General features: G+C 45.1%; 1 protein-coding gene across 1 annotated transcript in view; it reads right to left on the bottom strand.

Moving 5' to 3' along the window:
- DOCK4 (dedicator of cytokinesis 4) overlaps positions 1-23084 on the bottom strand; it is an 826344-nt gene that overhangs the window by 312418 nt on the left and 490842 nt on the right. The window contains exon 33 of the mRNA XM_070755516.1: positions 6509-6594. Within this exon, the coding sequence (XP_070611617.1) occupies positions 6509-6594 (86 nt within the window). The remainder of the gene's footprint in view (positions 1-6508; positions 6595-23084) is intronic.

Genomic DNA, 23084 nt, shown 5'->3' with positions numbered 1-23084 from the left:
CAATAGCATGTTAGCAATAGCACTTTTTAACAGAGCCAGCCTATTGCCCCCACAATCCAGGTCCTCATTTTACCACATCAGAAGGATGGAAGGCTGAGACAACCTTGAGACGGTAATGAGATTTGAACCACTGACCTGCAGATCTAGCTGTCAGCTTTAGTGGCCTGCAGTACTGCACTCTACCCACTGCACCACCTCGTTGTGTGGAACAGCTTTAAAATATTATACTAATAGGTATATGTTTTGTACAGAAGAAATGTATCTGATGACTTTCCAGGCTCCTTAAATAAAGCCTGTTGAATAACTGATAACTATAATTTTCTAAGATTGCAATACACATTAAGTACCATTAATATCCAATTCTTTCTTTTTTAAGACCATTTATGTTGTGATTAGCTCTGGCTCAGCTCCTGCCGCAAGGACTGTGGATGTGGGGGAGACATCCACATGCCGCAGGCCTGTTTTGCTCCCGGTGGAATCTGCTGATGAAGGCTCCTCTGACCAAGAAGAAATGAGTGACAGGGAGGAGGAGAGTGTGGCAGACAGCTCAGAAAGAGATCAATTATCTAGCTCTTCCTTGGATTCGGAACAAGAGTTAATGATACACCCACGCATGCGGAGAGCAATGCATAGGCAGCAACAACTGAGAGATTATTATCAAAGAAAATGGGGCCACCTATGGTTGGGTGGGGCTGTGGTAATTAGTGAGGCTGCTATAAATAGCAGCCTGTGGCTTGGCCATTGTGGAGGATTATCTGATCATTGTGTTTCGTGCCTGCCTTGCTGACTTCAACCTTTGTGTGCTGATTTTTCCCAGCTTTGAAACTAAACCAGAGCAAAGTGAAAGAAGAAGGACTGTGAATTGCCTCACAGCTGCAAGCTAAGTATCTCAGAACTGATAAGGGACTTGTACAAATTACCAGTTTGTTTGGAGATGAGTGCTCTTTGCTATACAAAAAGAGTGCTTAGTTTATTTGAATTTTCGGTATAAAGAACATTGTTTTGAATTTTCAAACGTGTGTGTGTCTGAAATTTGTATCTGTGAATTTTCGGGAGGATTCTACCAGAGATCTCGACAGAACAATGTATAATAATGTTTTTGAAATCAACCAAACTTTTAATGTGCATGAATGACCTTAAATGGAATTGTTTTGAACTGCATGATTATAAAATCTGGGCAGGTTCAACTAAAAATATTAAAAAATGTTAACATTTACCCAGCCCTTTATGAAACTATCATCTTAAGGCACTTAGTTTGAGCATTGTCTTATTTTACAACACAATATTATAGATGTTTATCTAAATAAATTCCAAATTACAAAATTCCAAATTCACAAAGATAGTGGGATAGCAGGTAATATGGGGTATGTTCCAACAGAAGAACATATCTGTAGATTCAGGGACAAACTGTGGACTTCTTGTTGCTCTCCGTTGTTTACTTACAGGTGTTTCATTATCCAAGTAGATAATATCATCAATTTCATTACCCAACTGGGCACTGGTGATATTATTTAGTTAGGTGATGAAATAGTTGATGGCAAACAACCAATGTGATTATACATGCTTCTTTTTTTTCATTTGATTAATCTGTATATAATATATTGGGACATTCTAATAAACATATTAGCTTTGATTGCTGAGGTTTTTCAAGGGTTCCTTAATTTCACCCATGTTAAAATTTTGAAAACACATTATTAAACGTTTGCTTTTTGTTCCAAAGATTAGTTTAAAATCCAGACATTTATTGCATGATGATTGTTGTGGGAATTAGTACAATGCAGACATAGTAAATATACAAATATGACACCCTTTCAACCAAGAATTAAAATTATATACAGTAATACCTCGTCTTACGAACTTAATTGGTGCCGGGAGGAGGTTCGTAAGGTGAAAAGTTCGTAAGACGAAACATTGTTTCCCATAGGAATCAATGGGAAAGCAATTAATGTGTGCAAACTGGCTGCCACCACCGAAGGAGGCTTGAGCCTCCCGATCCTTCCCGCCCCTTTGCCATGCATATCATCCTGGGTGAAGCGCTGAGGGGAGGGAGTCAGGAAGGTCCTCCTGCTCCCCCCCAGCCAAAAACACAAAGGCGGTCTGCCGCCGCCTGCAGAGCAATGGGAAGCTGAAGCCGCCGGCAGTTTGAGCCTCCCTTTGCTGCATGTTGCTTCGCCCTGCCTGTGGTGCTGGGCAAAGTGCTGGGGGGAGGGAGTTAGGAAGGTTCTCCTGCTCCCCCCCAACCAAACACACATCGCCGCCCACGGGGCAATGAGAAGCTGAAGCCGGCGGCGGTTTGAGCTTCCCATTCCTCCACGCCGCTTCTTCCTCCTGGCTCAAGCGGATGGTGGCAGACCGGCTTTGTGTTTTTGGCTGGGGGGGGGAGAAGTAGGACCTTCCTAACTCCCTCTCCCCCCCCCAGCCAAAAACCCAAAGCCTGTCTGCTGCCGCTCGCTTGAGCCAGGACAGGAGGGGCGAAGTGACGTGGAGGGATGGAAAGCTGAAGCCGCACGCCGCTTCTTCCTCCTGGCTCAAGCGGACGGTGGCAGACCGGCTTTGTGTTTTTGGCTGCGGGGGAAGAAGTAGGACCTTCCTAACTCCCTCTCCCCCCCAGCCAAAAACCCAAAGCCTGTCTGCTGCCGCTCGCTTGAGCCAGGACAGGAGGGGCGAAGTGACGTGGAGGGATGGAAAGCTGAAGCTGCACGCCGCTTCTTCCTCCTGGCTCAAGCGGACGGTGGCAGACCGGCTTTGTGTTTTTGGCTGGGGGGGGAGAAGTAGGACGTTCCTAACTCCCTCTCCCCCCCCAGACAAAAACCCAAAGCCTGTCTGCTGCCGCTCGCTTGAGCCAGGACAGGAGGGGTGAAATGACGTGGAGGGATGGAAAGCTGAAGCCGCACGCCGCTTCTTCCTCCTGGCTCAAGCGGACGGTGGCAGACTGTCTTTGTGTTTTTGGCTGGGGGGGGAGAGGTAGGACTTTCCTAACTCCCTCCCGCCCCAGCCAAAAACCCAAAGCCTGTCTGCAGCCTCCGCCGCTTTTCTTTTGGCTTCGGGTTGGACAGGAGGAGCTAAGCAGCTGGAGACGTTGCCAGCCCAGCGGCATTGATTCCTCCGGCCGTTTAGCTCCTCCCATCCATCCAGAAGCCGAATATTCTGCCCTTTGTTCACCAGCCTCCATGTTTTTCGTTGCCAGCCCAGCGGCATTTTACATTGATTCCTCCAGCCGCTTAGCTCCTCCCATCCATCCAGAAGCCAAAAGTTCTGCCCTTTGTTCACCAGCCTCCACGTTTTTCTTTCGGCTTCGGGCTGGACAGGAGGAGCTAAGCAGCAGGAGACTTTGCCAGCCCGCCCTGCTGCTTGCTTTCCTGGGACGATGCAAAGACCACCTTCGGGAGCGTCTGACTCGGGGCTGGCAACGCCCGACGCAGTGGGGAACATCAGCGCGGGAGGCAGGAGAGGACCGGGCAACCGGAGCAGCAGCGCCGCTGCCATCGCCGCTACGCCCGGCTCGGTTTCCCTGGCCGCCGCAGGCACCGCGCGCCGCGATCTTCTGGGCCGGCGAGGCTCAGCGGCTCCAGCCCCGGCCCCTTTTGTCCGAGCCTCCCGGGCCAGGCGGCTGCCTTCCATCGCTGAGCCTCCCCGGCCTGGAAGATTGCGGCGCGATCCTCTCCTGCCTCCTGCAACGATGTTCCCCGCTGCATCGGGTGCCGCCAGCCCCGAGTCGGACGCACTCTCGCCTCCTTGCCCGCCGCCCCGCCCGCCCAGGATGCAGACCTGCTGCCTCACCCCACGCCCGCCGCCGGCCCAATCCTGCGCCTCCTGCTTACCCCCCACCAGCCAAAAATACAAAGGCGGTCTGCCGCCGCCCGCGGAGCAATGGGAAGCTGAATCCTGGCTCAAGCGGGCGGCGGCAGACTGTCTTTGTGTTTTTCGCTGGGGGGGAGCAGGACCTTCCTGACTCCCTCCCCCCAGCGCCGGACCTCCTGCCCTCCCTCCTAGCCAAAAACCCAAAGCGGCCTCCAGAACCTGAACTTTCGCTGAGAAGCCCCGCCGCCTGGCTGTCACATTTTAAAACAGCCAGGGGGGGCTTCTCGGCGGTCTCCTAAACACCGAACCCAGAAGTTCGGGTTTGGCGTTTGGGTTCGGGAGGCCGCTGGGAACCCCCCCGGCTGTTTTAAAAGGTGACAGCCGGGCGGCGTGGCTGGCATGGCGGTGAGTTCGTAAGATGGAAAATGTTCGTAAGAAGAGGCAAAAAATTTCTGAACCCCGGGTTTGTATCTCAGGTTGTTCGTATGGCGGGGCGTTCGTATCATGAGGTACCACTGTATTACTAATGTATTTATTAATATTTCTGCAAATTCTATTCCTATTATTTTACTATTAAAGATGACTTATGTTAATCTAAACCATTGCAAATGAGAAGATGCTTAACTCCAGTGAAATCAATGTTGAATTGAATTTTTACCAATTTTAGTTTTTAGACAGATTGAATACATATATTGCCCTATAAGTGTCCAACAGATAAATGAATAAATGAATTTAATTTGATCTCAGCTCTATTACCAAGCAGCGGCAATGGCATGGGTAAAGGACTGGCTTTTACTTAGCAATAAAAGACTATTGGTGTTAGAAGGACATGACTTGCAAATAGGTTGGCACGAATTTATGTGGTATGAGAAGAACATACATGGTTACTTTTAGAGACATATTATAAGAAGTTCGTTGATGGCAATTTGGGAAAAGATGAAAGCGAAACACTACTCAAAAGTACCATTTGGGATATCGATAATAGAAGTATTTATGCACCCCAATAGAATAAACTGGTCTAATATTTTAAGATATAAGGATATAGTGACACAATCATTGAAGTTAAAACCACTTCAAGAATTAGAAAAACAAGGCATAAAACTGGATTGTTTTATGTATTTACAGTTACAATCAAAATTTGAGGAAGACATTAAAACAGAAGGTATTAACTTACAAAAAACAGAATTAGATCAAATCTTATTGAGTCAGGATGTTAACTTGATCAAAAAAATTTACAAATACTTCTTAACAATTGAATTAGAATTCGAGCAGGTTAAGGACACAATGATAAAATGGATGAGAAATATAGGATACACAATAGACAGAGATTGTTGGCAGCAATTATGGGAGAGAAATTATAAAATGACAATAACAACTGCATTTAAGGAAAATATGTATAAGATGTTTTATAGATGGCATATATCACCACAAAAGTTAGTGAAAATGTTTCAGAATCTGTTGATGAACTATTGGAAATGCAGTGAGTTACCTGGCTCATTCTATCACATGTGGTGGACTTGTCCGGAAGCACGTAAATTTTGGACACGAATTCAACATTGGATTCAGAAGATTTTAAGACTGTTGATCTTAGATCTGAGATATACCTTCTGGGTATTTTACCAGATAATTTTGATAAAGAAGAGACGCATTTAATTATACATATAATTACAGCAGCTAGTATTGTATATGCACAATGTTGAAAATTGAATAGGATACCCATGGAAAGGGAAGTTTTGAGAAAAATTATGGATTGTGCAGAGATGAGTAGATTGCCTTTGAAACTTAAAGATAAACAAGACTCGCATTATTATAAAATTTGGAGAAAGTTTTATGATTGGATAGAAAATTAAGAGAAACATTAGGTATGTATTTGTAATTGCTTAATTTTGGAAAAATTGAAACAAGAGAATTTGATTTAAGCTTTGCAAGCCAGATGGCAAAGATGAGAAATGGTGGTAGCACTATATAATGATATAACACTTATTGTTTAGATTTAAACATATAGAACTTTATTTTACGATGTAGGTGACATATTATGAATAGTTTCTTTTACTAAAGATACATATATAGCTATATGATATAAGATTAAATTTAGATAAAAGAGATTTTATTATTCTTTACATTGTTGTAACCTTTTGTGAGGGGAAAATTTTAATTTAGAACTTTAAGAATTGCTAATAATGTATAAAATTAACATAAAATTTTATACGGGGAGAGATAAGACCCTCCATTGAGTGAGTAATGAGAAAAGAAAAGTTTGTATATGATTGATTTTAAGCATTGTTGTTGTGTGTATAACTATATATTGTTTTATTTCATGGTGGAGAAAAATAAAAAAATTTATACCGGAAAAAAAATTGATCTCATTGGCTAATTTAATTATGTATAGCATTTGTTTTCTGTAGGCATGCTACTACTTGTTAAATGTAGGTAACAAAAAAGTTCAAAAGAGCCAATACTTTTTGTAACTTTATTCCATTGAGAAATGTTCTGAAAAATGCTGTCTTGAAAATAGGCATTTCACTTTAAAATATTAGTAATTATTTAGGATCTTAATAAGTACTGTATATTCTAGATCTAACAAAGAAATACCAGAAATAGAAAGAAATTCCTTTCTCTCCCACAATGTAAACATTATATACATTATTTACTCATTTAATCAAATACTCTTTGATAAAAGAATTTTTAAAATACATTTATTACTCACATACTGTTGAAGAGCTCTCTGTAAGCTTCATCACCTTTTCCTTCTGACATCAAGCTATCCAATTTGTCAATCAGTTTTGCTTCCACCTGTAATAAACAAAAAAACCCTAAAACGTTAGAGGTTTTAAATCAAACTCAAGATAAAATCTACAGAAGAACAAGTATTTTCTAAAAGTATGTTCCTTTCATAAAAGATTAAGACTAAGGGAATACATTACAAGATTATTCTGTCTCTTTGTAGAATTGAAATAATTCCATAGTAATAATCATATATTAATGAGTACATTTAGGCTATTTTTATATTTCTGGTATATGTATTATGTATTTTTAATTTTTTAACTATTTTTTAGGGATTAATGTATTTATGGTATGAATGAATGGGATTATGTTAGTAATTATTGGAATGAATGGAATATTGTGAATGGAAATGAATGGGGAGGGGGTGATAGATGGAACAGGGTGGGTGGGTGGGATTATAATATGTATGAAATGAATGAATATGATATGAATGAAATTTCAGGCACACCTGACACTGGAAGGGCAGGAGGTGGGGGAACACTTATCTCTGGGGTGGCGGAGGGTCAGAATATCCCGGTCTTGCTGGGGAGAGGCAGATATGGCGGAAGCCATGGAGCTAGCCGTTCCAGGGGAAGGAGGGATCGCTGCTTAATAACGATCCCTTGTTCCGGCTCCATGAGCTTAACTCAAGGCACTGGTGATGAGTGTAACTCTGGCCCTGGGCTCAAGCTGTTGCTACTCAATGCCAGGTCGGTAGTAAATAAAGCTCTCCTAATCCGGGATTTGATCCTGGATGAGGAGGCCGACCTGGCTTGTGTGACTGAAACCTGGCTGGGCCCGGAGGGAGGAGTTCCTCTCTCTGAAATCTGCCCAGCCGGGTTTCGGATATGGCATCAGCCTCGACCCCAGGGAAGGGGGGGAGGAGTGGCTATTATAGCCAGGGAAAGCCTGTGCTTGCATAGACTCATTGCTCCAGAGATTGCGGGTTGCGAGTCCCTCCTGGTGAAGTTGGACCTAGGGGTTCAGGTGGGCTTGTTACTCACGTACCTGCCTCCCAGCTGCGTGTCAACAGCCCTGCCTGTGCTGCTGGAGGAGGTGGCCGGGCTGGTGGTGAAGTTCCCTAGGCTTATGGTCTTGGGGGACCTCAACCTGCCGTCGCTTGGCGGATCCTCTGGGCTGGCACAGGAGTTCATGGCCACCATGGCAGCCATGGACCTGACTCAAGTAGTGCAGGGTCCGACTCATAAGGGGGGGCACGCACCCGACATGGTATTCCTCTCTGAGCAACTGAGTAATGGTCTGAGATTAAGGGGCTTAGAAGTATTGCCTTTGTCATGGTCAGACCATTTTCTACTGCGGCTTGACTTCCTGGCTCCAATCCTCCCTCGCAGGGAGGTGGAACCGATTAAGTTGTTCCGCCCCAGGCGCCTGATGGATCCAGAAGGCTTTCAGAAGGCGCTTGGGGCTCTTCCAGATGCACTCATCCACAGTTCGGCAGAGTCTCTGGCTAAGGCCTGGAACAAGGCTGCAGTGGAGGCCCTTGACCGAATTGCACGGCTGCGACCTCTCCGCGGCACTAGACCCCGTAGAGCTCCATGGTTCAACGAGGAGCTCCGGGAGTTGAAACGCCAGAAGAGACGTCTAGAGAAGCGATGGAGGAAGAGTAAGTCCGAATCCGATCGAACACTTGTAAGAGCACATATTATGACTTACAAAGTGGCACTCAAGGCAGCAAGATGCGCGTATCATGCCACCTTGATTGCATCAGCGGAATCCCACCCGGCCGCTCTGTTCAGGGTAACCCACTCCCTTCTTAACCAGGGGGGAGTTGGGGAGCCCTTGCAGAGTAGTGCCGAGGATTTTAACACATTTTTCGCTGATAAAATTGCTCGGATTCGAGCGGACCTCGACTCCAATTGTAAAACAGAGTCAACTGACAAGGAGTCAGTCGAGGTGACTGGGGCTAAACGTCTTTGTCCATCTGTCTGGGAGAGGTTTGACTTGGTGACACCTAAGGAAGTGGACAAGGCCATTGGAGCTGTGTGTTCCGCCACCTGTCTACTGGATCCGTGTCCCTCTTGGTTGGTTTCGGCCAGTCGAGAGGTGACGCGGAGCTGGGTCCGGGAGATTGTCAACGCCTCTTTGGGGAGTGGGTCCTTTCCGGCTCCTTATAAGGAGGCACTTGTGCGCCCCCTCCTCAAGAAGCCTTCCCTGGACCCAGCCATACTCAATAACTACCGTCCAGTCTCCAACCTTCCCTTTATGCGGGAAGGTTGTTGAGAAGGTGGTGGCACTTCAGCTCCAGCGGTCCTTGGAAGAAGCTGATTAACTAGGTCCTCAGCAGTCTGGATTCAGGCCCGGCTACAGCACGGAAACTGCTTTGGTCGCGTTGATGGATGATCTCTGGCGGGCCCAGGACAGGGGCTTGTCCTCTGTCCTGGTGCTTCTTGACCTCTCAGCGGCTTTCGATACCATCGACCATGGTATCCTTCTGCACCGACTAGAGGGGTTGGGAGTGGGAGGCACTGTTCTTCAGTGGTTCTCCTCATACCTCTCTGGTCGGTCGCAGTCGGTGTTAGTAGGGGATCAGAGGTCGGTCCTCTCCCCCCTGCTATTTAATATCTACATGAAACCGCTAGGTGAGATCATCCAAGGGCATGGGGTGAGGTATCATCAATACGCCGATGATACCCAGTTATACATCTCCACCCCATGTCCAGCCAACGAAGCAGTGGAAGTGATGGGCCGGTGCCTGGAGGATGTTAGGGCCTGGATGAGTGTCAACAAGCTCAAACTCAACCCAGACAAGACGGAGTGGCTGTGGATCTTACCTCCCAAGGACAACTCCATCTGTCCATCCATTACCCTGGGGGGAGAATCACTGGCCCCCTCAGAGAAGGTTTGCAACTTGGGCGTCCTCCTCGATCCACAGCTGACATTAGAGAAACATCTTTCAGCTGTGGCGAGGGGGACGTTTGCCCAGGTTCACCTTGTGCACCAGTTGCGACCCTATTTGGACCAGGAGTCACTGCTCACAGTCACTCATGCCCTCATCACCTCGAGGCTTGACTACTGTAATGCTCTCTACATGGGGCTACCTTTGAAAAATGTTCGGAAACTTCAGATCGTGCAGAATGCAGCTGCGAGAGCAATCATGGGCTTTCCCAAATATGCCCATGTTACACCAACACTCCGCAGTCTGCATTGGTTGCCGATCAGTTTCCGGTCACAATTCAAAGTGTTGGTTATGACCTATAAAGCCCTTCATGGCACCGCACCAGATTACCTCAGGGACCGCCTTCTGCTGCATGAATCCCAGCGACCAGTTAGGTCCCACAGAGTGGATCTTCTCCGGGTCCCGTCAACTAAGCAATGTCGCCTGGCGGGACCCAGGGGAAGAGCCTTCTCTGTGGCGGCCCCAGCCCTCTGGAACCAACTCCCCCCAGAGATTAGAACTGCCCCCACCCTCCTTGCCTTTCGTAAACAACTTAAAACCCACCTCTGCCGCCAGGCATGGGGGAATTGAGATCCTCTTTCCCCCTAGGCCTTTACAATTCTATGCATGGTATGTATGTATGTATGTTTGGTTTTTATATTAATTGATTTTTAATCATCAATACCAAATTACTATTGTACACTGTTTTATTGTCGCTGTTAGCCGCCCCGAGTCTCTGGAGAGGGGCGGCATACAAATCCAATAAATAAATAAAATAAATAAATAAATAATACATATATTATAATATAAATAATGTAAGCTGGCTGTAAAATGTTGGCATTTCCAGTTCTTGATACAGCGATTCATGCAGACAAAGAAACAAATAAATAGATACAGATTCCCTAAAATCCCTGTTTGGAATCCTCCCCACATCTACTAATAAAAAGACACATTGTATATGCCTCAGCATAAAAGTCTTTTCAATCTCTTTGTTCATTCTTTTGCATTATTATAACATGTATTTCTTTCTATGCTATTTAACAATCTGATACTATAATCTAACGATATTCTCCAAAAAGCCTGGTGAGAATAATAAAATAACAGAACAGAATTGAAGGAACCTTGGAGGACATCTAGTCCAACCCTCTGCTCAGGCAAAAAGCCCTATACCAGTGATAGATTTTCCTTGGGTGCCAAAAACACACATGTGTGTGCTATCAAGCACACGTGCATGCACATGTCCATAATTCAATCCCCCCATGCACTCCACTCCCCTGCACATGCATGCGACTCCCCCATAGCATTGGTCCCAAATTCCAGTGGGCCCAGTAGGCACCTTTGTTACCCTCCCCAGGTTCAAAGGCTTCCCTGAAGTCTGGGGGAGGGTGAAAATGCCTTTCCCAACCTCCCAGAGGTTCTCCGGAGGCTGAAAACACCCTTCCAGAGTCTCCATGTGAGCAAAAAATCAGCTGAGCTAAGGCAATGGTTCACATGATGGCATATGCCACATGCCACCTGTGTGTGCCATAGGTTCACCATCGTGGCCCTATACCATTTCATTTATCCAATCTCTTCTTAAAAACTTCCAGTGTTGGATGGAATGGGACCTTCAGATTCCCACCCTGCAGCTCCACCCTCCCACCTAAGCCTACTTACAGCCAGCTTTCTTCTATCACTGGCCCTCCACCTAGATCCCTTTGGCCTGGCCCATTCACTGAGATTCTGTTCCAAGCCTTTGGCCACATGTAGCTGCCACCCAATCCGGTGGCAGACAGAAGCTATGGTGCTTCTGCCTGCCATTGTGCAATGGGCAATAGGCAATCGCAGGAACTATGGGGCTATGGGGGAGGGGGAGCAGCCAAAGGGCAGAGTCTTGTGTCCTCAGGTGAGAGGGAAAACAGCTTCTGACATGGGGGGATGTGGCAGCCAAACAGCAGATGCTCACGGCCTCAGGTACAGGGCAAATTATCTGTGAGAAAAAAATACACAGTTTAAAAATATTTTAAATAATTAATATGTTACTCTATTAAGACTCAATGCCAGGTCGGTGGTAAATAAAGCTCTCCTCATCCAGGATCTGATCCTGGATGAGGAGGCTGACCTGGCATGTGTAACTGAAATCTGGCTGGGCCCGGAGGGAGGAGTTCCTCTCTCTGAAATTTGCCCAGCCGGGTTTCAGATATGGCATCAGCCTCGACCCCAGGGAAGGGGGGGAGGAGTGGCTATTATAGCCAGGGAGAGCCTATGCCTAAGTAGACTCTTTGCTCCAGAGATTGCGGGTTGCGAGTCCCTCCTGGTGAAGTTGGACTTAGGGGTTCAGGTGGGCTTGCTTCTCACGTACCTGCCTCCCAGCTGCATGTCACAGGCATAGTTCCCTCTAAGCTGAGTAGTGAGCAATCGCTCACTTAAAAATCATCATCAACTCAGAGTTTTCCAAACCTGCCCAGAAGCCGAGAGGGAAATTTTATTATTATTTCTGTGTCGCCCAGTCCTGAAGGGACTGTCGCTCAGACACTATACTTTTCCGCCCACCCCAAAAAAAATTTAGAGAGAACACTGGTCACAGGCCCTGCCTATGCTACTCGAGGAGGTAGCCGGGTTGGCGGTGGGGTTCCCCAGACTTATTGTCTTGGTGGACTTTAACCTGCCGTCACTCGGTGAAACCTCTGGACTGGCACAGGAGTTCATGGCCACAATGACAGCCATGGACCTGACCCAAGTAGTAAAGGGTCCGACTCACAAGGGGGGGCACGCACCCGACATGGTATTCCTCTCAATTGAGTAATGGTCTAAGACTAAGGGGCTTAGAAGTGTTGCCTTTTCTACTGCGGCTTGACTTCCTGGCTCCAATCCTTCCCCGCAGGGAGGTGGTACCAATTAGGTTGTTCCGCCCCAGATGCCTGATGGATCCAGAGGGTTTTCAGAAGGCGCTTGGGGTTATTCCAGATACAGTCATCCACAGTTCGGCAGAGTCTCTTGCTGAGGCCTGGAACAAGGCTGCAGCGGAGGCTCTTGACTGGATTGCGCCGTTGCGACCTCTCCGTGGCACTAGACCCCGTAGAGCCCCATTGTTCAACGAGGAGCTCCGGGAGTTGAAACACCAGGAGAGACGTCTGGAGAAGCAATGGAGGAAGAGTAAGTCTGAATCCGATTGAACACTTGTAAGAGCTCACATTAAGACTTACAAAGTGGCGCTCAAGGCGGCAAGATGCACGTACCATGCTGCCTTGATTGCATCAGCGGAATCCCGCCCGGCCGCTCTGTTTAGGGTGACCTGCTCCCTACTAAATCAAGGGGGAGTTGGGGAGGAATTTAACTCGTTTTTCGCAGATAAAGTCGCTTGGATCCGGGCGGACCTTGACTCCAATTGCATAACAATATCAGCTGACAATGAGTCAGTCGAGCTGACTGAGGCTAAACATCTTTGTCCATCTGTCTGGGAGGAGTTTGACTTGGTGACCCCAGATGAAGTGGACAAGGCCATTGGAGATGTGAGTTCCGCCCCCTGTCTATTGGATCCGTGTCCCTCTTGGTTGGTTTCGGACAGCTGAGAGGTGACACAGAGCTGGGTCCAGGAGATTGTCAATGCCTCCTTGGGGAGGGGGTCCTTTCCGGCCCCTTATAAGGAGGCACTTGTGCACCCCCTCCTCAAGAAGTTTCCCTGGACCCAGCCATTCTCAACAACTATCGGCCAGTCTCAAACCTTCCCTTTATGGGGAAGGTTGTTGAGAAGGTGGTAGTGCTCCAGCTCCAGCGGCTGTTGGAAAAAGCCAATTATCTAGGCCCTCAACATTCAGGATTCAGGCCCGACTACAGCACAGAAACTGCTTTGGTCACGCTGATGGATGATCTCTGGCGGGCCCGGGAAAGGGGCTTATCCTCTGTTCCGGTGCTTCTTGACCTCTTAGCGCCTTTCGATACCATCGACCATGGTATCCTTCTGCGCCAGCTGGAGGGGTTGGGAGTGGGAGGCACTGTTCTCCTGTGGTTCTCCTCCTACCTCTCCGGTCGGTCACAGTCGGTGTTAGTGTGGGGCCAGAAGTCGACCTCTAGGTTGCTCCCTTGTGGGGTACCTCAGGGGTTGGTCCTCCCCCCCCTACTATTTAATATCTACATGAAACCGCTGGGTGAGATCATCCAAGGGCATGGAGTGAGGTATCATCAGTATGCAGATGATACCCAGCTTTACATCTCCACCCCTTGTCCAATCAGTGAAGCAGTTGAAGTAATGTGCCGGTGCCTGGAGGCTGTTGGGGTCTGGATGGGTGTCAACAGACTCAAACTCAACCCTGACAAGATGGAGTGGCTGTGGGTTTTGCATCCCAAGTACAATTCCATCTGTCCATCGAATACCCTGGGGGGGGACCCTTAGAGAGGGTCCGCAACTTGGGCGTCCTCCTCGATCCACAGCTCACATTAGAGAAACATCTTTCAGCTGTGGCGAGGGGGGCATTTGCCCAGGTTTGCCTGGTGCACCAGTTGTGGCCATGTTTGGACCGGAAGTCACTGCTCACAGTCACTCAAATGCTCATCACCTTGAGGATCGACTACTGTAACGCTCTCTACATGGGGCTACCTTTGAAAAGTTTTCGGAAAATTCAGATCGTGCAGAATGCAGCTGCGAGAGCAATCATGGGCTTCCCTAAGTATGCCCATGTCACACCAACACTCCGCAGTCTGCATTGGTTGCCGATCGGTTTCCGGTCACAATTCAAAGTGTTGGTTATGACCTATAAAGCCCTTCATGGCATCGGACCAGAATATCTCCAGGACTGTCTTCTGCCACACGAATCCCAGTGATCTAGCTTTTGTTCCCTCTTCTCTTTCCCTATCCCTCCCCTCCTCCAATCTTCTCTTTTCCTCTCCTCTCTCCTCATCTATTTGCCTTGGTTCAAAGTCCTCTTCTTTACTTTTCTCTGTTCGTTCTCCACTTTCCAGTTCAAAATCTAACCCCAGCACTTGCTCATATACTTCCTGTGCTTGTTCTAAAGTATCTACTTTAATCTTTCTACCTTCTAAAGTTATTATCATTCCCTCAGGTATAGTCCATCTAAAAGTAATTTCTTTTTTGTTCAGGTTTTTTTTATATTATTTTAGTCTTTTGTTTGTTTATTGTTAAACCTGCTACTTTTCCAAATTCGTTAAGTTCTTCAACAAATTTTCCTCCTGTTTCTAATGGTCCTTCAATATTAAATACTAGATTATCCACAAATTCTTGGAGCTTATATTACCGTCCTTTGATTTTCAGTCCTTTAATATCTTTAGCCAAATGTACAATATTTGTATCAACAAAAGCTCTATTGCTAAATTAAATATTTGAGGAGAGAGTGGACATCCCTGACAAACTCCTTTTTCTATATTTATATTTTCTGTGGTATCTCCATTAACAATGATCTTGGCTGTTCGTTTAGTATATATGGTTTGTATTGTTCTTATAAAATTTTCTTTAAAATTCATCCTTATTAGTTGATTTAGAAAAAAGTTCCAATTTAAATTATAGAAAGCCTTCTCTGCATCGAGAAAAACTAAAGCTGCTGATTTATTGGGCTGTACTTCATAATATTGAAGAATATTTAATATATTTCTCACATTGTTTCTAATATTTCTGTTTGATAAAAAACCATTGTGGCCTACATGTATTGTCTCATTGATTATGTCTTTAAACAGTCTGCAATTATTGTAGCAAATATTTTATAATCTGTATTTAGTAACAAAATTGGTCTATAGTACCTAATCAAATGTCGTTTTGAAATTTCTTTGGAAATCAAAGTAATTAATCCTTCCTTCCATATTTGTGGCATTTTACCTTTGTTTAGTACTAAGAGTAGATTTTTTAAATAGATTCTTGCAATTCTTTATAAAGTTCAGCTGGGTTCCCGTCAGGTCCAGAGATAAGTGTCCCCTCCCCTCCTGCCCTTCCAGCGTCAGGTGTGCCAAAAATTCCATTCATGTCATATTCATTCACTTCATACATATTATAATCTCCCCCACCCACTCCATTACATCTATCACCCCCTCCCATTCATTTTCATTCACAGTATTCCATTCATTCCAATAATTACTAAAATAATCCCATTGACTCATGCCATCTGATAATTAAAAACATCCATCACTAAAACCCCAATAGTTAATTATTAAATATAGATTAGTTAAAATACAATTCCCAATTAATTAATTAGATATTAAAACAGATAAAAATATAAAAATAACTAAATATAAAAATATAAAAACTATAGAAAAAGGAGTCAATCAGCAGCTTTTTGTTTTTTGTTTTTACTAATTGCATTTTCTAACTCTAGTAGTGTTATGTCTTTTTCCATTCTATGTTAATTTCTGATATTTCTGGAATTTTAGATTGGCTTAAATATGTCTATATATTTTGTTCCTCTATTTCCTCTTTTTTGTATAGTTCTGGGAAATATTCTGTTGCTATTTTTTTATCCTCCATCTAAAATTGTTTAATTCCTGATTTATCCTCTAATTGTTGTATATACTTTTTTCTTTTTCTTTTTTCAATCTATATGATTAACATCTGCAGGGTTTGTTGGTCTTACAAAATAGTTTTGTTTCATTATTTTAAACTTTGTGGCTAGTGCTGTTGTAAGTTCCAATGGTCACTAACTGAATGATATCAAGGATATCCATTCAGTTCATTTAGTGATCACTGAAAGATACAACAAATATCCATTCAGTTCATTTAGTGATCACTGAAAGATACAACAAATAAAGTGACTTAAAACTGGTTTTCACACATGATTGTCACATCATCCCTGTTGTGGTTAGCTCTGGCCCAGCTCCTGCCCCAAGGAATGTGGAGGTGGATGTAGGGGAGACATCCACATGCCGCAGGCCTGTTTTGCTCCCAGTAGAATCTGCCGACAAAGTCTCCTCTGACCAAGGAAGCGTGAGTGACAGGGAAGAGGGGAGTTTGGCAGACAGCCCAGGAGGAGATCAGTCATCTGTATCATCCCTGGATTCTGAACAAGAATTAATGACACATCCACGCATGCGTAGAGTGATGCATAGGAGACAACAACTAAAGGATTATTACAAGAGAAAATGAGGCCACCTGTGGTTGGGTGGGGCTGCTGTAATTAGTACTACAGATAAAAGTGCAGCCTGGTGTTTTAGCCTCATGGCAGTTTATCTGATTCATTGTTTCCTCAAAATCGTGGTTTTTGCTCTTCAGGCTTGTGTGTGTGGACTCTCTGGACTTTAGAATTGGACTCAATTTCCCAGTTATTGGGTAAGCAATTGGACTACCTTTAACCTGTGCCTTGTGTGCACCAAAAAATCCCTTTGACATTTAAAAAGGGAGCTGTTTCTGTTTTTCTGTTTATAAAAACTTTCGGGTTTTCCTTTTATCGTGTAGTGTGTGTCTTCCTGGACTAATTACCCTGTAATTACAGGCGGTTGAGACATGCCGGCAGAACAATCCCTGTCATCACATGATCACAATTCAGACATTTGTCAACTGACTCATATTTACAATGGTCACAGCATCCCAGTGTCATGGGATCCCCTTTTGAGACCTTCTGCCAAGTAAAGTCAACAGGGAATTCAGATTCAGTCTAATTTAAACAACTTCATTGATTTGCTTAACAACGGTGGCAAGAAAGCTCATCAAAGAAGCAAAACTCACTTAAGCAATGTCTTGCTTACCAATGGGGCTCAATTGTGATCATAAGTCAAGGACTGTTCTGAATCACGGATCTCAGGCAAATTCCAATCTCCGAAATCACTTATTTATTAATAAAAACTCACTCTTTATTCAAAATCAAGCATACATGAATGAAAACGCAGGGTTAAATCAGCACAGAAGCAAATACTATTTCCTTTTGAGCCAGCTTTGATCTTTGTCTGGGAAGAGCACCAGAATTAATTCTTTATCTACATTCCATCACTCGTAGGACCCAATAACAAAGAATACCATGATGACTCATCCAAGGCCAACCTCTTCAACTCTTTTTTCGGCTCTGTTTTTGTTATCAGCAATGGTTCTTCCCCCATCTTCGCAAATCGCACCTCTAACCCACTAAAAAACCTAACCCAAATTGTCTTAGACAACGTAGAAAAAGCAATCCGTGACCTCAAACCCTCCCTATCTGCTGGACCAGATGGTCTCTGTGCATACTTCCTAAGGAAACTTTCTTCTGCTCTCGCTGAATCCCTAAGCATTATCTTCCAAAAATCCTTCAGGACCAGCACGCTCCCCAAGCTGTGATCAAAAGCAATAGTCATCTCCATTTTCAAAAAAGGAGACCCTTCACGAGTGGACAACTACAGACTAATATCTCTCTGTTGCGTCCCTTGTAAAATCATGGAATCAATTATAAATCGACAAATCACCCTCTACTTAGAATCTAATAACCTACTCTCAAACAAACAATTTGGATTCAGAAAGAAACTATCCTGCAACCTACAACTACTTCACTGCAAAAACATTTGGACTACCCTCCTCGACCAAGGAAAATCCATTGATGCAATTTATATAGACTTTTGCAAAGCCTTCGACTCAGTGGTCCACGAGAAACTACTCCTAAAACTCAAATCCTATGGCATCTCAGGACTCCTCCACAACTGGATTACTGCATTTCTGTCAAGCAGGCAACAAATTGTCAAAATTGGTAGCGCCATCTCCATCCCTGCCCCTGTCATAAGCGGCATTCCCCATGGAAGCGTACTAGGTCCTACTCTCTTCATTCTCTACATCAATGATCTCTGTGACCATATCGAAAGCAACTGTGTTCTTTTTGCCGACGATGTGAAACTTTTCAACACCACTGACAACACACTCACTCTCCAAAAAGACCTGGACTTTGTCTCAGACTGGTCTAACACCTGGCAACTTCAAATATCAACCAACAAATGCTCTACCCTCCACATTGGCAAAAAGAATCCTAACCGCACATACGAACTGAATAAACAATCTCTCACTGCCAACCCACATTCTGTAAAGGACCTTGGAATACTAATATCAAATGACCTAAGTGCTAAAGCCCACTGCAACAATATCGCTAAAAAAGCCTCTAGAGTTGTCAACCTGATCCTACGCAGCTTCTGCTCAGACAACATCACCCTACTCACAAGAGCCTACAAAACTTTTGCCAGACCCATCCTAAACTACTGCTCATCTGTCTGGAACCCATACCACATCCCAGACATCAACACCCTTGAAAATGTCCAAACATATTTCACCAGAAGAGCCCTTCACTCCTCCACTCAAAACAGAATATCCTATGAAAATAGACTAACAATCCTAGGCCTAGAAAGCCTAGAACTACGATACCTAAAACACGATCTGAGCATTGCCCACAAGATCATATGCTGCAATGTCTTACCAGTCAATGACTACTTCAGCTTCAACCACAATAACACAAGAGCACGCAACAGATTCAAACTTAATATGAACCACGCCAAACTTGACTGTAAAAAATATGATTTCAACAATCAAGTTATCGAAGCTTGGAACTCACTACCGGACTCAATTGTGTCAACCCCTAACCCCCAACACTTCTCCCTTAGACTCTCCACGATTGACCTTTCACCTATCTTATATATAGTTGGACCATTCAAGATGGCAATCCGTGCAGATGCTTAATTACATCGCTAGGCAGTGAAAGTTAAAAAAGTTAAAATAACTCAACTATAGATTTAGCAAAATCAGCAAAAACAGCAAACCAGATTCAACTCAACAATAAGGAACCACGAGAGACAACAAGAAACTCAAAGCAGCAAACGGAGGTGAGGGAGGGAGGGAGTGAAACAGAGAGCACCTTACCAGAGAGAAAGAGAAAAGAAAAAACCACGCTGTCATTTACTAAAGTGTAAAGTGAGAGAGACGGAACCAAAAAATACCTAACAGAGGGAGTACATCCCCAGCTGATTTAAATTACTTCCATGCTATAGAAACCTCCCAGCTGACCTTCCTGCCGAAGCAGCACCAAGCAAGACAAACAAGGCACAGCCGATTCCCCACAGCCCTGCAATTTAAATTGGGGGAAAGGAGAACCTCCAAGAGCCCTATTCCCTAGCCAGCCCTACACAACTGACTCCAATTAAGCCCAACAAAGTTACCTGGGAGCTTGCAAAGAAAAGTCCCTAGTGAAGAGCCATCAGCCCCCTGCAGCTCATTTCAACAGTGTTAGGAGCCAACTGACTCTGCAAATGCCTGAGCCTTCCCAACGCTGATTTAGGATTAGGCACCGCCATTACGTGTTCCATCAATTTAACAAAGACCAAGAGACTTCCTGTGGTCTCGGAAGTGAAAGCTTCTATCAATTTGAAAAGTCACCTAATCTGGCAGCAACACTCCAGCTCCCCCTAGTGGTTGGGAGGGATCCTAGCAATCATATTCTCAGATATATCTACCAGCCAAGCTATCAACTAAGGCTTGAGACATCTGAAGCTTGTAAACCAGGGCTAGGGCCTTGTTCCCGACGCACAGCTGAGCCCCTGACATCAGCGGAAGTAACCCAAGACTTCACTCCGCAGCCTCCTCAAACCCCCAGCAGCAATCCCAACGCCCAGCTGACCGCGGAGCCTTGCACAGGCATAGAGCTGACGTAGGAACGTCAGTGGAAGTAGCCCAAACCCGCTCCGTGATCCGGCTTTGTATCCGCAGCCTCCTTTAACCCCCAACAACAATCCCAACGTCCAGCTGACATCGGTGCTTCGCACTAGCATACAGCTGACAGTAGGAACGTCAGCGGAAGAAGCCTTAATCTCCTATCTGACGCAGGGGGTTCCCCAGACGTCAGTGTACGAAGAAGCCCCAGCCCGGCTAGAACGTAAGAATCTGAGCTTCAGGGGGTAATTTGCATACTCCTGGTGCATGCTGGGAAGAAGCTAAAAGCTCACCGCGAGGCAAAAGAACACCGGGATTGCTGACCAGGGAAGCAGAGGAAATCACCAACCCAGCAACAAGTGCAGACATGTCACCTCTGCACTCTCCCGCACCCACCCTGCAACCTACCACACACATAAAGAACAACACAGAGAAAGAGAGAGAAGATACACCAACCATGCACACAGAAGTCACTCCCCTAACAAGCATAGATGAAGACGGAACTGAATCCATGGTGTGCTGCAGTTGTGCTCCATGTACTCACTCCTCCCCTCAAACCTCCAAAACTTTACCTGCAACAAATGCAAACTCATCCAGCTACTTGAGGAAAAAATTGAAAACCTAGAGAAAAACCTAACAATCCTGAAGCACCAACATCACAATAAGAAAATCCATCAGACTCCCAACAAAACCAACACCCCAGAGGAGCTAAGCCAAATCCACGCCCCAGAAGCAGTAAATAGCTGGACACACATCACCCTAAGATGAAAAAACAAGCCTCCGCCAACTCCAACCCTCCTCCTCCCAACCCCACTGCCTACAAGCAACAAATATTCAGTACTCTCGGAACAAGAAAACCTGCAAACATCTGACAAAGAACCACCAAGAACGAAGCACAACACAACTCCACCAAAAGCCTCAACAACAGAAGCTAACCTCCCTCACCCCAAGCCAGCCAAAGAGGAAAGGAGAGTACTGGTAATTGGAGACTCAATCCTTAGGGGAACTGAGCCTCCCATCTGCAGACCAGACAACCAATCTAGAGAGGTGTGCTGCCTCCCTGGAGCTAAAATCTCTGACATAACTGAAAACCTCACCAAAATACTCAAACCCACGGACTACTACCCACTATTGGTGATTCATGCGGGAATCAACGACACAGGGAAGGACATGAACCAAATTATGAAAGACTATGACCACTTGGGCAACACAATCAGAAAAACAGGTGCTCAGGTTGTTTTCTCTTCCATCCTCCCCACTAGAGGACGACACCCTGCCAAAGAACGCAAAATCCCGCAGATAAACCACTGGCTTAAAGGATGGTGTCGCCACAAGAACTTTGGCTTCCTCGACCATGGCCTGCACTATCTCCAAGAAGGGCTTCTAGCAAGCAACGGGCTACACCTCACTAGAGCGGGGAAGAACCTCCTAGGCAACCGACTAGCCCAACTCATCAGGAGGGCTTTAAACTAGCTCTGAGAGGGGAGGGTGACCAAACTATACGACAAAACACTGAACAAAACAAGGAAGGGGAACGGGACAAACCTACAAAAAACCTGAGAATAAAAAATTTCTACCTGCAAACAAACACAAACATCTAAAATGCCTGTACACAAACGCACAAAGCTTGGGAAACAAACAGGATGAACTGGAATTATTAATACACGAGGGCCAATACGATCTAATTGGAATCACAGAAACCTGGTGGGACGAAACACACGCCTGGAACACACAGATAATGGGTTACAACCTCTTCAAGAAGAACAGGTCAAACAAGAAAGGAGGAGGTGTTGCACTATACATCAAAGACCACTACACTGCCACAGAACTACATCCAACCAAAGATGATAACCCCCTAGAAATCATATGGGTCAACATAAAAGAAAAAAAGAGCAACACCACAATTGGAGTGTACTACAGACCACCCAATCAAACAGACACAATGGATGACCTCTTCACATGCCAACTAACAGACATATGCAACAAACACAGCACGACAATAATGGGGGACTTCAACTACTCAGACATCAACTGGAAAACTAACTCAGCACCAAGCGGAAAGTCTGCCAAATTTCTTTCCAGTCTAGCTGACAACTTTCTAACCCAAAAAGTTGAAACAGGAACCAGAGGGAATGCTATATTAGACCTAATACTAACAAACAGGGAAGAAACAATAGAGGGAACAGAAGAAGAAGGGAAACTGGGAGAGAGCGACCACGTCATCCTCAAATTCAACATAGTGCAATAACTAGCTACTATACCCAACACCAATACAGTCCCAGACTTCAGAAAAGCGGACTTTAACAAGCTCAGAGCGAACCTTGAACAATGCCCCTGGAACGAACTCTTAGAAGGAAAAACCACTCAGGAAGCCTGGGCGATCCTTAAAAACAGCATCATAGATGCCCAAAACAACGCAATCCCCATGAAAAGGAAAAACAGGAAAACCAAAACTAAACCCCCATGGCTAAACAAAGCCCTCGCAGACGACATAAAAGGAAAAAAAGCTAAGTACAAACAATGGAAAGAAGGACTCATAACCAAAGCGGAATATCAGCAAACAGCCAGTTCCTGCAAACAAAAATTAAAAACAGCAAAGGCACAATATGAACAACACCTTGCAGCGGAAGTCAAAGACAACAAAAAAAGATTCTTCCAACACATCAACAATAAGAAGAAAATCAAAGAAACAATCGTCACACTAAAAAACGAAGAGGGTAGAGAAATCACAGACAGCAATGACCAAGCACAGCTACTCAACGCCTACTTTGCATCAGTCTTCACACAAAAGGGAACCTCCCTCCAACCAATCTGCAATTTAACTGCAACAAACTGCCCCAGAACCGAACTCAACATAGACAAAAGCACAGTGAGGGACTACCTGAGGGAACTTAATGAATACAAATCACCAGGGCCAGACGGACTTCACCCCAAAGTCCTAAAAGAATTGGCAGACACCATAGCGGAACCACTCCTCCTCATCTACCAAATATCCTGGATCACTGGAAACCTACCGGAAGACTGGAAGCGAGCTGACGTAGTCCCCATCCACAAAAA

This window comes from Erythrolamprus reginae, chromosome 6 (genome assembly GCF_031021105.1).
Source record: "Erythrolamprus reginae isolate rEryReg1 chromosome 6, rEryReg1.hap1, whole genome shotgun sequence".
Taxonomy (NCBI): domain Eukaryota; kingdom Metazoa; phylum Chordata; class Lepidosauria; order Squamata; family Dipsadidae; genus Erythrolamprus; species Erythrolamprus reginae.
Note: the sequence above shows the minus strand (reverse complement) of the source record. Positions and strands in the feature narration are given on the sequence as shown.